The sequence below is a fragment of the Paramisgurnus dabryanus genome, chromosome 21 (genome assembly GCF_030506205.2).
Source record: "Paramisgurnus dabryanus chromosome 21, PD_genome_1.1, whole genome shotgun sequence".
In the NCBI taxonomy this organism is placed as follows: Eukaryota; Metazoa; Chordata; class Actinopteri; order Cypriniformes; family Cobitidae; genus Paramisgurnus; species Paramisgurnus dabryanus.
Genome location: NC_133357.1, coordinates 16,180,723 through 16,195,808, shown reverse-complemented (window position 1 = coordinate 16,195,808; position 15,086 = coordinate 16,180,723). Strand labels below are relative to the sequence as shown.

The following is a 15,086-nucleotide window of genomic DNA, read 5'->3' as shown; positions in this document are numbered from 1 at the left end:
TAGGCCTGTATAACAATATTTATATCACAACAGTTAGGCTACATATTTGTCAGCATTGCACATTCAAGTACAAAATTACACTAAACTAAAATTAAATGGGTTTAGATTAAATTTAAAGGAATAGTCTACCCTTTTGCCATATTAAACTATGTTATTACCTCAACCTAGACAAATTAATACATACCTATCTTTTTCAATGTGTGCACTGTACAGCGTGTTGTGAATGTGTTAGCATTTAGCCTAGCCCCATTCATTCCTATGGTACCAAACAGGGAAGCCACCAAACACTTCCGTGTTTTCCCTATTTAAAGACTTTTACATTAGGAGTTATACCAGTAAGTATGGTGCCACAAAATAAAACTTTTTTGGTACCATAGGAATGAATGGGGCTAGGCTAAATGTTAACACATTCACAACACGCTGTACAGTAAAGATAGGTATGTATTAATTCGTCTAGGTTGAGGTAATAACATAGTTTAATATGGCAAAAGGGTAGACTATTCCTTTAATGTAGATTTTGTCAACTAAAATCTCCTGGCATTTAGTGACTAAAACTTAATCAATTCAGATGACTAAAATATGACTAAAACCAAATTAACCCTTAAGAGTTCCTAGGGACATTTTGTGCCATTTTGATTTTGATTTTTAAACCATCTTGACTGTGATGATTGAATATTGCCCAAACTTGCCAAAGGTAAATCATTTTTGATACATTTTTGAATTTTGGTTTCAGTTTTTTAAATTAGCTTAAAATGGCTAAGCTACGCAAAACCGACTAATGTGTTCCTAAGGACAAAAACTGCCCCATTGAAAACCATTATAACTACCATTTTTGACCCCCCATTTATCTTAACATAAACTAATACATACCTTTATGTCAATATATCATTTTAAACTACTGGCCTTGAAGTTTTAATTTTTATGCTTGTCCACCAGGTGGCGCTACTTTTCACCATTTCATGCTATCATCAAAATGTCACAACTTTTGCTGTTTTCTGCGGGCCGCATAGCTGCTGAAAAGATAAACCTTTAATGTTGAAAATTGGTGTGTGTGTAAAAAAAGTGTGTCTGAGTGGTAAGGGGGAGGTGGTGATTTCGGGGTGGAGTCGGTGTTGAGTGGGGCAGGGGGGCATATTCAACATATCCAAAATCTTCTCTCTTTGAAGGGCACATTCTGCGTTATAAACGAATTCAGGAATAAAAACGATGAGAGGCCAGAACCGAAACAAACTCAATCTTCATTTTGTTTCTCGCTCATGTTGTTTATGCAAGTACACTGCTATAAGTATGAACAGTATAGCAGAAGTAGTGAAAATGGCAAGGCATTACAGCACACATAAGGCTCTAGAAATAATCATGCACTTCAAGAGCGAGGATGGCTCCTCATCTTCCTCCGAGGATTCTGAGGTCGACACGGAGGCCTCAGAGGTGGAAGAAGACCAGCTGGAGTCTAATTCATTAGAGGGATCTTCAGAAGACTTGTCAGAAGGTGAGAGCGGAGAGGAGATGGATGAAGTCGCGGCAGGATGGACGTCAAATATTGAAAAATCTTCTGGTCTCCCACAAACATGGAAACGCTCCGCTACTTCCCAGCAGCCAGAGATTTAATCCCAGGGCTCACACACGCCACTGCCCGAATCAGAGCCCTGACTCAAAGCTTTTCATTGATGCTGATGCATGAAATCCTGCAGCATATTGGGGCCATGACAAACCTAGATGGGAGACAGTCATAGACTGGAGAGATCTTGAGACAGAGAAACTACAGGCTTATGTGGGGCTTCTCATTCTGATCGGTGTTTACAGATAAAAAATGAATCGGCCCTCAGTCTCTGGAGTGAGAAATCAGGACAGGTCACTATCTGGGCTACGATGTCCCACAAAAGGTTTCACGACATCAGCCGAACACTGTGGTTCGATTAGTGTTAACATATTGGCATTTAAAGGGTTAAAATTTCCACAAATTTAATTAATATTTGACATATATGTTTCAGGAAGAAGTAGTGTTAAAACATTTAATAGTTTAAAGTGGAAAAAATTATTGATGTATGATATTTTTTGAGCAGTTTTTGGGAAGGTGTCATTTTGGCCTTAGGATCATTTTGGCCTTAGGAAGTGTGAGTTTTGTATAAAATCTGACCCTGTTCAAAAAATAACAATGCATCAAAATCAATGTTGCTACCAATCTTTGACCCATCCTAGGGTCTAATAATAATTATAATCAAATGGTGGTTCAAATGTTTTTTTGGGGGAAAATATTTAGTTTTTTTGTTTTTTCTGTAAAAAAAACATGGGCTAATGTAAACAAACAGGCATATAAAGGGTTAAAAATTCCACAAATTTAATTAATATTTCATATGTATGTTTCAGGCAGAAGTTGTTCTAAAAGACTGAATCGTTTAAAGTGGAAAAAAAATATTGACATATGATATTTTTAGAGCAATTTTTAGGAAGGTGTCATTTTGTGGCCTTAGGAACACTTAAGGAAGTTTTTTATAAAATCTGACCTTGTTGAAAAAATAACAATGCATGAAAATCAATGTTGCTACCAATCTTTGACCCATCTCAGGGTATAATAATAATAATAATCACATGGTGGTTCAAATGTGTTTTTTGGAAAATATTTAGTTTTTTTGTTTTTTTCTGTTAAAAAAACCATGGGCTAATGTAAACAAACAGGCATATAAAGGGTTAAAATTTCCACAAATTTAATCAATATTTGATATCTATGTTTCAGGCAGAAGTAGTTCTAAAAGACTGCATTGTTTAAAATGAAAAAAAGTATTGATGTAGGAAGTTTTAGAGCAATTTTTGGGAAGGTGTCATTTTGTGGCCTTAGGAACACTTAAGGAAGTTTTTTATAAAATCTGACCTTGTTCAAAAAATAACAATGCATGAAAATCAATGTTGCTACCAATCTTTGACCCATCCTAGGGTATAATAATAATAATAATCACATGGTGGTTCAAATGTGTTTTTTGGAAAATATTTAGTTTTTTTGTTTTTTCTGTTAAAAAAACCATGGGCTAATGTAAACAAACAGGCATATAAAGGGTTAAAAATTCCACAAATTTTATCAATATTTGATATCTATGTTTCAGGCAGAAGTAGTTCTAAAAGACTGCATCGTTTAAAATGAAAAAAAGTATTGACGTATGATATTTTTAGAGCAATTTTTGGGAAGGTGTCATTTTGTGGCCACTAGGAACACTTAAGGAAGTTTTTTATAAAATCTGACCTTGTTCAAAAAATAACAATGCATGAAAATCAATGTTGCTACCAATCTTTGACCCATCTCAGGGTATAATAATAATAATCACATGGTGGTTCAAATGTGTTTTTTGGAAAATATTTAGTTTTTTTGTTTTTTCTGTTAAAAAAAACATGGGCTAATGTAAACAAACAGGCATATAAATGGTTAAAATTTCTACAAATTGTATCAATATTTGATATCTATGTTTCAGGGAGAAGTAGTTCTAAAAGACTGCATCGTTTAAAATTAAAAAAAATATTGACGTATGATATTTTTAGAGCAGTTTTTGTGAAGGTGTCATTTTGTGGCCTTAGGAACACTTAAGGAAGTTTTTTAAAGGAACTCTTGAGGGTTAAATTTTAGTCAAAAGACTATGAAAATGTTTAATCTGTGTTTGTTCTGCCATGTTGAAATATTGAGGTGTTTGATTTCTTTTCAACCTCATAAATAAACTTTATTGTTTTTCACTGACCAACAATATCTCTTTGTGTTGAGGACTAGTGCATCTTTGAGCCAACATTCAGAACGAGTAAAATACTTAAGTACTTCAAATTGGGTTACTTTAAGGGCGTTTTCACATTAGCACTTTTGGTGCGCACCCGGGTTCGATTGACATCAGAGTTCGTTACATTTGGATGATGTGAACGCTGTCTTCCGAACTCGGGTGCGCTACCGCGAAACGTACCCGAGTCCACTTAAAAAGGGTGGTCTGGGGTCCGGTTCATGTGAACTCCAGATCGGTTCGCTGCTAATGTAAGCGCAATCGTACCAAATCGCGGAAGTGAACCACTGTTAATTACGTATTATATGGAATGTCCCACCAAAACAGACGTGTGTGTTTGTGTGCGTGCACTTACCTTGACAACAAAATGCATAGAATGCTTGCTTGACTTTTGTTCTTATTTTTTAAACCTTTGGTTTTGTTTTCAAAGAAATAATACAGAAACGTACTTGCGTCTGTCTGCCCCAAACATACTAAAGTCGTTTCGATGACAACGGTCTGTCCGCCGACGTAAATTTTTGCGGAGACATTCAGAAATCATCTCTCTGCTTGGAGTTCGTCAATCACGCTTGTCGTCTTCTCGTTTATAGCGGTTGCCAAGCAACATGAGAACGCGCCGGCTGCAGCTTGATGATGCAAGCGTACCGCGGTTCGGATGCAAAAATAATATGTGAACACAGTCCATAGGGGGCATGGGGAGGGGGAAGCAATCGAACTCCGGTTTGGACCAGGCAATCGCACCAAATGTGAAACCGTCCTAATACTTTTACTCAAGTCGTATTTAAATTGGTGACTTGTAACTTGTAGTAGAGTAATCTTTACAGTAAGGTATCTGTACTTTTACTTAAAGCAACACCAAAGAGTTTTTTTAACCTTAAAATAACGTTTCCAAAAAAGTTTCAGTGGTTCATTCACTCAAAACAGGGTGAATGGCACTTTCACATACGCTTTGCAGCCCTCTATCGGCCAAAACCGCACTAAAGAAGTTTCCAACCGTCGGGTAGTGGTCCTGTAGTTCGAGTGAAAACTACAAAAACTTGCTTTACGGCAGACCTACAATCCAATCAGAGCCAGCTATGCTGCAATATTTACGACAGTGGTAATGAACAATTACGCTTCTTACCTGTAGGGGGAGCAAAGAGCAATAAGTCTTTAGTGTTGCTTTAAGTATGGCTCTTTACACCTCTGCATGCCAATTAAATAATATAATGTAAAAAAGCAAAAGAAAGCACTTGGACTCAAAGTCTCATCCTCAGACTTCGCCTTCAAACTAAAAACAATATTGTGAAACCAAAACTGCATGTCTCCACGATACAAACAGTGCTGATTGTAGTACTGTAGATACTCGACACTGATCAATACTGTAGCTTGTCCTACAATAAGAAGCAATTGCACAATGTGAACTTGTTAATAAGTGTGACAATGCTCTGAATTCCAGATCCAGAAAAGGGACCGAGTGAATTGATTCTCTCTGCTCCAGATCTGTCACTCAACCTGTGGGTGGGATGCTAAAACATTCACTAGACCACAGGAACTGCTGCAGTGTGTCTGAGTGTGCAAATCCAGAATCCATCATAAAAGAACAATTGCACCAATCTACAACTCATGGCATATCTAACAATGATATATACAGACCGAGACAGTTTTGTGATTGCATTCAATAAGTCTGCACAGAAACTATATTACTATATCACAGACACAACTGGAAAAAATTTAAATCCTTTTTATAGAAGTGTCAAGTAGATATATTAAGCCGTGTATGGATGGCCATTGTTTATGTTTAGTAATAATTAGATTAGATACTCCACTGTAGCCTGTTTCTAACTTAATGACTGAGTTATGTTTCAAACATTAAATTTACAAAGCAACTTGCAGTGCATTACAACGTACACAGTTTTTAATCAATATGTATGGGTTTTCAAACTAAAGATCAGTGGCAGCCAATGACTTCTTTTTTTGAGGGCGCTTGATGCAAAGTTCGTCACAACATGTATGTAGCCCATCATGTGTGTGGTTCGTAAATTTTAAAATATGTGTTTTGTGCATCGAGTGAACCTATGTGCATCACGTGTCTTGTCAAAAATAAGTGCCTGCTGCAGATGCATCTAAAGGGTTTATGATAAAAGAGACGCTCGTGTTTGCCAGATACTCTCATAATCTCATGCGTAAAGAGTGTCTTGCGTGTATTTTGTGAACGTGAGCGTCTCTTTTATCATAAACTGTTTTGACGTGTGTGCAGCAGGCACTTATTTTGACAAAACACATATTTTGACATGGTTCACATGACGCAACAAACACAAATTTTGAAAACACGAGCAACACACGACACTCCAAACACATATTTTGAATTTGCGCCCCTCAGATGAGCAGTCACGAGCCGCCACTGCTAAAGATGCATTGATATTACATTTCTCCACCAATACCAACAGCCGATTGTTCAGAGTCATATCTGCCAATACTGGAGAGTTGCCAATTCTGACAGTTAACTAAATTCTGAAGATTAAATTTTCTAAATGCTATTCATTTACATAATGACCATTAATATAAAACACTACACTAGTGATGTTTCTTTACATTTCCTATACACAGAGCTCAAATTTATACCATTTTCCTGTTCTCTTTTGAATCGAGAGGATATATCGGGCATGACCATCGACTGTTTTTAAACTGTCTGCCGATAGCCTTATACTGTTTATTGGACAACATATCGATGCATCCCCAGTTAGTGATCTCTTGGGCTGCAAAAACAATGCTCTACCACAAAGCTATGCAGGAGCACAACAAAGCCGCTTTGACAAATATATTCAGAATAAATCCTCCTGATAGATTACTTTTGAATTAAATTTGCCAAAGGCAACTATCTTACTATCTATTTTAGGACATGCAACCAACATCCAATGACCTGTTTAGGTATTCACAAAACATGCCTGTGGTACAGTTGCAGTATCCAGCGGATGTTTAGCAGAAATAACAGGGATGTTCTGCTCATAAACCACTCCATTTCTATGATTGTGTCTAACATTTGCAGACAAAAGCCAAATATGATGGCACTGAATGAGCAGTAGGTCAGTGGAGCAGCCTGCTCACAGTTTCCAGACTCAACACTAATCGCCCGTTTTTCCAATTTACGGTGCAGCTGTCATTGCCTTGGCGATGTGAGCCAAGAGCCGAAAAACAGATAGAGAAAGAAGAGCCACATGCTCACCTCAGACAATCAAAAATTAAAATGACAGTAAAAAAAAACATTGTCATGATTAGGGCTGGGTAAAAACATCGATTTTTCGATTAATCGTTTTTTTTTATACGTGGTCAATTCAGAATCGATTCTCAAAGAGCAGAATCGATTTTTTTTTTTTCTTTTTTTTTCCTGCAAACAATGAATGTAAGATTAAAGCTCCACTGTGTAAGATCTACTCCCATCTAGCGGTGAAAGTCTATATGACAAGCAACTGAATAATACTTTCTAGCCCCCCCATTCGGAACCCGTTTTAACTCGTACGGTGGCCCGGCCGTGTCATGCCAAGGTTAACATGGCTTCCAGTAGCTACAAAGCAAAAGCAATGAGAAAAAAATGAACAATTTGCAATGTCCTTTGCCTGTGATCCATCAAAGCACACAGATTTATGTTTAACATGAAAAAAGTCTGATTGTCATGATATGTCCGCTAAAAATCACATACAAAAAGCAACCATGACGGGTTTAAATGGACGCGAATTAATATTATGTCGAAGTACAATGCTTATGTTTAAAGTAAACGTTACATGTCCGTGTATATGTAAGAGCTTTCTCTCATATTGGTGAAAAAAGATCGCGCAACTTTCACACGCTTGTAAAATGAAACGAAAGACGCGCAGATCTGACGCTTTTATCAATGAAAGGCTAAAAATAGGGCTGTCACCGTGTGTTTGTGCTAGAGGTCAGAAAAGATGAAAAACATTTATCTCAGTACCTCAGATTACATAAATGGGCGGAGAGACTGCGTGTGTCTATTTGAACACATTAAACCACATGCATGTTTACACTAACAAGTGTTATGCATAATCATGCTAAAGTTAGCCAAGGAACTATAAAACTTCAAGTTTACAACATGGACTGTATAGATGTAAACGAATATGCTGAATTACCTGTGGAGAATATAGAAAGTGCAACTTCAGTGTCCCTTGAGCTCCCTCTTGGAAAACTAACTCCAATAGTGACTTTGGTCTTGATGTTTTTCCTGTCACGTTGTCGTTTAAAATCCCCGTTTCGCATCCTTGGCGATTTGTTTTAATGTCCTCGAGAATATGTCTTCAACAGGCTTTCAAATCAAAGCATTAGATCGCAGGTTCATCACGGTGTGCGGTTGTTGTAAAATCCGAAGGATTCAGCTACGCAGGTCACGGCTGGATACGTCATCAAGCCTGGTTTATTTAAATCAACTGAGCATTATATTCGCAAGTCATACGCATATTACATCAATTTACAATTAACTAAGAATAATTGTCAGCTTTATAATTGTTAATATTCTGAAATAAGACTGTCTTGATGACGTATACCGCCTACACATGCAACCTCCGGAGGCTTCAGCTATCGGCCAGCGTGGGTGTAGAGTGAAAGCTCGAAAGGCGGAGCTTGAATTTCAGGAATGTCCCTCGTCGGCGAATGTATTTCAAAGATGGAGGCACAACATGGATTCAGCCAGAGAGCGCTTCGACGGTATGCATTTTAAATAGCAGATTCTACACTTACGAGAATACTTTCATTAGTGGGTGGGAAGTAATTACACATGAATGAGCACATACTTTTGAAAGAAAACATGGGTTTTTGTTAAGAATTAACTCAATAAAGTACACAGTAGAGCTTTAACGTTAATCAAATTACTAGTCTTCTTCATTAGATGTCGCACTCTTTTTTGCCTTGCGCGATGTTACCAAGGAGCCTGTCATTCTTTCATTCAGTGCTTAAAATGGCGGTTTTAGGTGCTTCATCGACGTTGATGCCACCTTAACATAAAAATGTAAGAGGTATGGAAGCATCCCGAGAACCAGAACCAAAAATTGAATCGAGAATCGGAATCGAATCGATTTGATAGCTTGTGAATCGAAATTGAATCGATCTGGAACATCTGAATCGATGCCCAGCCCTAGTCATGATCATTACATATATATTGTGAATGTCCTGTGTAGGGATCGATATGTGTTTTCAGGGGCCGATGCTGATAGCAATTATTACAGATTAAGTAAGAATTTTAATTTTGAATGAATCATCTATTTAACACAAGAGGTGTAGAAATAACCTCAAGTCCAGATACTGCCAGTTTAATATAAGCATAAATGACTAATGTGAAATATATATGCTTTTACATACTCGCTTTTAAATCATTGAACTGAATCAGTAATGCATGACTAATTTATGAGTTGGATGTTATAAGATGCATCCCAAGATGTCTACACATTTTCCCTTAAGGAAGCGTCAGTATAACCATTAGATGCTTATTTTAAATTTGGATAGTGTAATTGAGGGATGTTAAACTAAACACCCACCCCTGTTTATTCAGATAATAATTTATCTGTTTTGAAAAAGAGGATAGTGGAAAAGTAGGTCATAAGCTTTTTGAAGTTCAATATTTTATGTCAGCTCTCAGGGGCAAAAAGAGCGCTTCTGCTCCGATGCTGAAACCTCCGCCTATTGACTTCTGCTCCTAGTGCATTATGATTAAGCAATATGCTCATTTCAACCGATTCAATATCTGAAAAGCCCATTCATACTTATTAATTTCTTGCTTTCAGACGATCCATGACTGATAAATGAACGCTGTAATAGGAAAGCTTGTAATGAAGTTACAAAAGATCATGCAGACCAAATTGAACAGTGGAACCCAAGTCACCCTGAGGCCAATTCTAAAAAGATTACGGAGTGAATTGCTAGATGAATCTCTATATTATTACTCCAGAAATCAAGTCACAAATAAGGTTCCGGATGAGAAGGTTTTGACTGAAAACTGATTATCACTCAACAACAATCTATTTGAAAATCATATCTGTGTCTCAGTGGATATCAGAGTAAATTAGCAGCTTCAGGCTATAGGAGTTAAATTGACTGTTTATCTGGTTTTTAATCACTTTAAATAGATTCCTGAGCTCAGAGATCTCTCTCGTCTTTTCATTACATTCTCATTTGAATGTAAAGCTAGGTCAAAGACAATTTACGTCAAAACTTTTAACTCTAGACTTTCTTTAAAACATTGTTTGCACTCGTATTTGCACTTGCATGTGTGTTAACCCTGTAAGGCACATGCACAACACTTCTTTTCAAATATTTATTTATATGGCCAAAATTATTAATAGACCTTCAAACTAAATTTACCTGTGTTCAAATAACCTAAACTTGTGGTCAGTTTTTATTTTTTATATTGTTTGCTTACACTGACCACTTTCATGTTAATGGGACACTCCACTTTATGCTCATTTTTCAGCTCCCCTAAACCTTTGATTTTCACCGTTTTAGAATCTATTCAGCCGATCTCCGGGTCTGGCAGTACTTTTAGCATTGCTTAGCATAATCCATTGAATCTGATTAGACCATTAGCATCACGCTAAAAAATAACTAAAGAGTTTCGATATTTTTTACTTAAAAATTGACTCTTCTGAGTTATATCGTGTACTGAAACCGACAATTAAAAATTAAAAGTTTCAATTTTCTAGGCAGATATGGCTAGGAACTATACTCTCATTCTGGTGTAATAATCAAGCACTTTGCTGCCGTAACATGGCTGCAGGAGGCGCAATGATATTACGCAAAAAAGTTTTTTTTATGCAAAAAAAAAAAGATTATTACGCTAGAATGAGAGTATAGTTCCTAGAAAATCGCAACTTTTAATTTTCCATCAGTCTTAGTACACGATGTAACTACAGACGAGTCAAGTTTTAAATAGGAAAAATATCAAAACTCTTTAGTTATTTTTAGCGCGATGCTAATGGTCTAATCAGATTCAATGGATTATGCTAAGGTATGCTAAAAGTGCTAGCGCCAGACCCGGAGATCAGCTGAATGGATTTCAAACTGTAAAAATCAAATGTTTAACTCTAGGAGAGCTGGAAAATTAGCATATTTTCAAAAAACAAAAAGGGGAGTGTCCCCTCAAGGAGATTTGGCTCAATTATTTATTGGTTCATTCTATTAATCCAGTGGTTCTCAAACTGGGGGGGATGGTGCTGGGAGGTCCCAGTTTATAATTATGACATTTTATGAAATATGTTCTGTTCTGTTTATTTCAATTTTGAAGTTTGAGATTGTTTTATGTCATACATTTTTCCTTCTAGGGGGCGCAAAGGGATGCACCCTACACACCAAAAAGTTTAAGAACCACTGCATTAATTAATCGATAACTTTTTTAATTTCAGCAAAAAGCATCACACTGCATATTTCATACAATGGTAGCCATCTAAAAGTCTATTCAGCTTGGCTGACACATAAATCAGTGACAAATAGCCACATAAAATAGTTTGATATCATATGCCAAGGAAACAACCATATATAAAAACAAAATGTTCACTGATGTTAGCTGAGGGAGGCTGTGAATTCAAAAACATCAAATGCTTTCCACTATTTTGATAAACAAAATAGTGGAAAGCATTTGATGTTTTTGAATTCATACCTTAATTCATGTATACCTTAGATAAATAAGTACATATTTTAAACATATTCATAGTTACGTGGTGCAAAATCACCACATTTTACCTTATAAATACATTTTATATGTGTCATCATTATATATGGATTTATCAGTCACCCCGGATCTGCAGGTAAGCAATACTTCATAACAAAATAAACTGAATTATAATAGAAAGACTTCGCACAAAATGTAAGGTGAAAAGAAAATCAGTTGGCGGTTTCTCCCAGTCACCACTAAGCCTGGTGGGTGTCATACATTTCATAAATAAACCATGTCTGCCCACATTTATGTGGAAGTTAGAGATATATAGCTCCCTTGATAACAGCTGACACTTTGACATTTCATAGATGAGATTCTGAGTGTTTACACATCCTAGTTCGTTTCGTACCCTCGGCTCTGCACTCAAACACAGCATGAATCTAAATCAATATAACCGTGCCCAGTAGACAATCAAACTGGCTAATAATCAATATAAAGAGGACAATCCATTTCACCTCATATTATTCAAAATGATCACTCAACACCAGAAGACAGATGGGTAATTAAAATGTCCAGCAGATGGCAAGTCCCACTTGGATATCTGATAATTTCACCATTTTGACCCCTGGTGGGCCTGTGGACAAACCTTATTTCATAAGAGACCATATGGAAACTCATATGGTTTCATGTCCATAAATTCACTGATTCGTCTCAAATTTAGCTTGAGAGACAGTTTGTTCTGTCACTTGCTCAGCAAACGGGCAGGACGCTAAGAGCCGATGGTATCAGACATGACTGAAATCGGTCAGGTTTGCCCTGCTTATGTAAAGGCTTGGAAAGATGTCAGAGGACCCAGAGGCAGGTATTGCTCTTAACACGGTACAGAATCCTGCATGGCGCCACATGACCAAATGACTGTCACACCGGGGCATTCTGGGATGCACATAAGGGAACAAAAACAGTGCATAGTGATCATAGGGTCAGTCAGTATATGTAAAAACTTCTGAATCTACAAAAAAAATCTATTGAGACACTGAAATGCCTTTGAAAAAGATGCATGCTGTAATAACTTCACACACGCCCTGCAGTGATGTACACAATGAGTCGAAACAGAACATTCTGTGAAATTCAAAATGGTGTTTTTTCGACACAACAAACAAACAGACCACCAATGCTTTATTTCTACAATACATCATTTTCTCTAAGCTTCAGGGATCTGCTTGATCTAGTCCAGTCCTGCCATTATACCTTCAAACATGATTGACAGAACAAGCCTGTCTGTGTTTTATGCACATTAGAGTGAATCATTTCCTCACCGCCTATGGGCAACAGAACAGTTAACACAATTAAAACAGATTCATTTGATTATAAGTAAAGTAGCCTATAATGCAGATATTTTCAGAATTCATTTTCACAAACTTGTGGAAATATAAGCCCTTACTTTTTTATCGGGTGTTTCTGTAAACTGCTTTATTCCTCCCAACCTCTGTATCTGTTTTGAAGTGATGTATAAACCTTCATTCCTGAAATTCATTCATATAAAACTCGGAAAGTTTGAGATAGACCACCTCCTTTCCAAATGAATATTACAGGTCAGATAAATATTTTTACACTCATATCATATTGCAACTTTTGTTACAAAAACACCCATAAAGGCATGAGGAACATTGATTCAAAAGCACACTGCATCACTTTCTTAAACATGAGATGATGACCTCTTTTTCACTTCTTACTTTCCAACACAGGTAACTTTATCCCCATTCCTCAAAATATGTCAAATACAAACTTCACAACCTAGTGTTTGAGGTGATGAGATGCATGCGTTTGTTTGCATGTGCACTGATGCTCTCAGGTGATTAGATGCTGATGCTGATCTACCAGACAGAAATTTGGGACAATGGACCACGCGCTGGAGGCGCGGCTGAGACGCTCCGTTATAAATCAAAGCATTAAAACGAATACATTGTGACTGGTTTATGGAAAGATTAAGGGATCGCACGAGGAAGTCGATTTAAAGTAACATAAATGAAATGTAGCCTATCAATGTGGCTGGCGTTTCAATGTGTGTTTAGATATTTTTGTGGGTCTGTTTTAAACGAGCTGCTAACCGAAAAATTATGTTTAGGAAGGAAGTTCAATATAGCCTGCACACTTTAAAATACAGTACTCTCACAGTAATGCTGTCTAACTTTTGCTCTGACTGGCTGCTTAAATATACATACACATTATTTGATGTAGCCTAATACAGAGGAATTTCAACTACCACGAGATAGTTGCATTGCATCTGCTTTCATGATAAATGATGCCTTTGGACTTATTTAATGTAACATAATGGTAAAGCACAACAGACTTATCAAAATATTAATCATCCTATTTTGATGCACATCATTTATGTCATCTTATGTAAAAAGTAACACGCGTTTGACAGAGACACGCGCTCCTACCTTCAACAGCCCACACAATCCGTATTATCCATAACAAACGAATTATATCCATGATTGCCGTAAATTTGGCCATTTGGTTGTAAAGACCCAGAATATTCATTGAAAACTTGTCCGGTAGGCCATCTGTAAACACACACTATCATCACAAGAGCTGGAATAAAATCCCATCAGACTGACTGAAGAACTACAGCAAGTTTGGACGAAACCAATGAAAGCCAGACGAAGGGGCGGGAATGCGATTGTGTGTGCGGTGTGCGCGTGTGTGACCATAGTGATGCACAACAGGAATATGATCATATTCATGATTTATGATTGTGATAATAATTATGATATTCATAATATTAATAATTATTATGATATACTACTACTACTACTAATAATAATAATAATATTAATAATTATTATAACAATATAATACAACAATACAATTTATTAAACCGGAAGAAAACTGTCTGAGTACTGTCTTTACTGATTTACAATAAAAGACACAATGGAGACTCCCATCAAATTTATGTTGATTAATTTTAATATTTTAATAAATGCCATTCCATAATTGGAGACAAAAGCAAGGTAATGTGATCTAAATCAATTAACTTGTTTGATCAAAATTGTCAATTTTGTTATACCAACAGTGCCCCCTGGAGTTTGGGGAAAAAACATCATGTGTGAGCAGGTGCAGGGAGGGTGTTGAAGGTGAGGCATGAGACCGTCTATCATCTCGTACTCTTATCCAGTTAGATCATTCTGAAGATAACAAAACTGACGAATCACACAAGTGGTGGGTGTGAAGTGGGCAAATGGCCGGGTTACAGTGCACATGATCTTTGACTCCAATGTGAGAACTTCTGTATGTTACTCTAGCCCTGATATATGCACATTAATCACTATAATTATAATTAGTTTACATTTATTACAGCAATTAATGATACATTTTATAAAATTAAATAATAAAACATATGAACACTAATATTTGACTAATATTAACAAATAAAACCTTATTGTAAAGTGTTACGGAAAAAAGTTACATTTATATGTGTTCTTTGACAATATGAAGACTTAATAAAATTATGAAAGCATCAGTCAAAACAAGCTTACAGAAAAAGCAAGACATTTGAAAACATTTGGTAATTCACCGATACAGAAGTCATTTTCATTTATGGCATGGCTGTCATCCAATGTTACTGACAAGAAAAATCATGATGACTCAATAACCAAAATAGAGCATGAATACACACATTTTTTATTCAAATTGCATAC

General features: G+C 36.5%; 1 protein-coding gene across 1 annotated transcript in view; it reads right to left on the bottom strand.

The window, feature by feature from the left end:
• The window catches only part of ephb2a (eph receptor B2a), an 88,133-nt gene extending 74,128 nt beyond the window's left edge, over positions 1 to 14,005 (bottom strand). The window contains exon 1 of the mRNA XM_065285896.1: positions 13,830 to 14,005. Within this exon, the coding sequence (XP_065141968.1) occupies positions 13,830 to 13,929 (100 nt within the window). The 5' untranslated portion in view covers positions 13,930 to 14,005. The remainder of the gene's footprint in view (positions 1 to 13,829) is intronic.
• Positions 14,006 to 15,086: the final 1,081 nt, after the last annotated feature.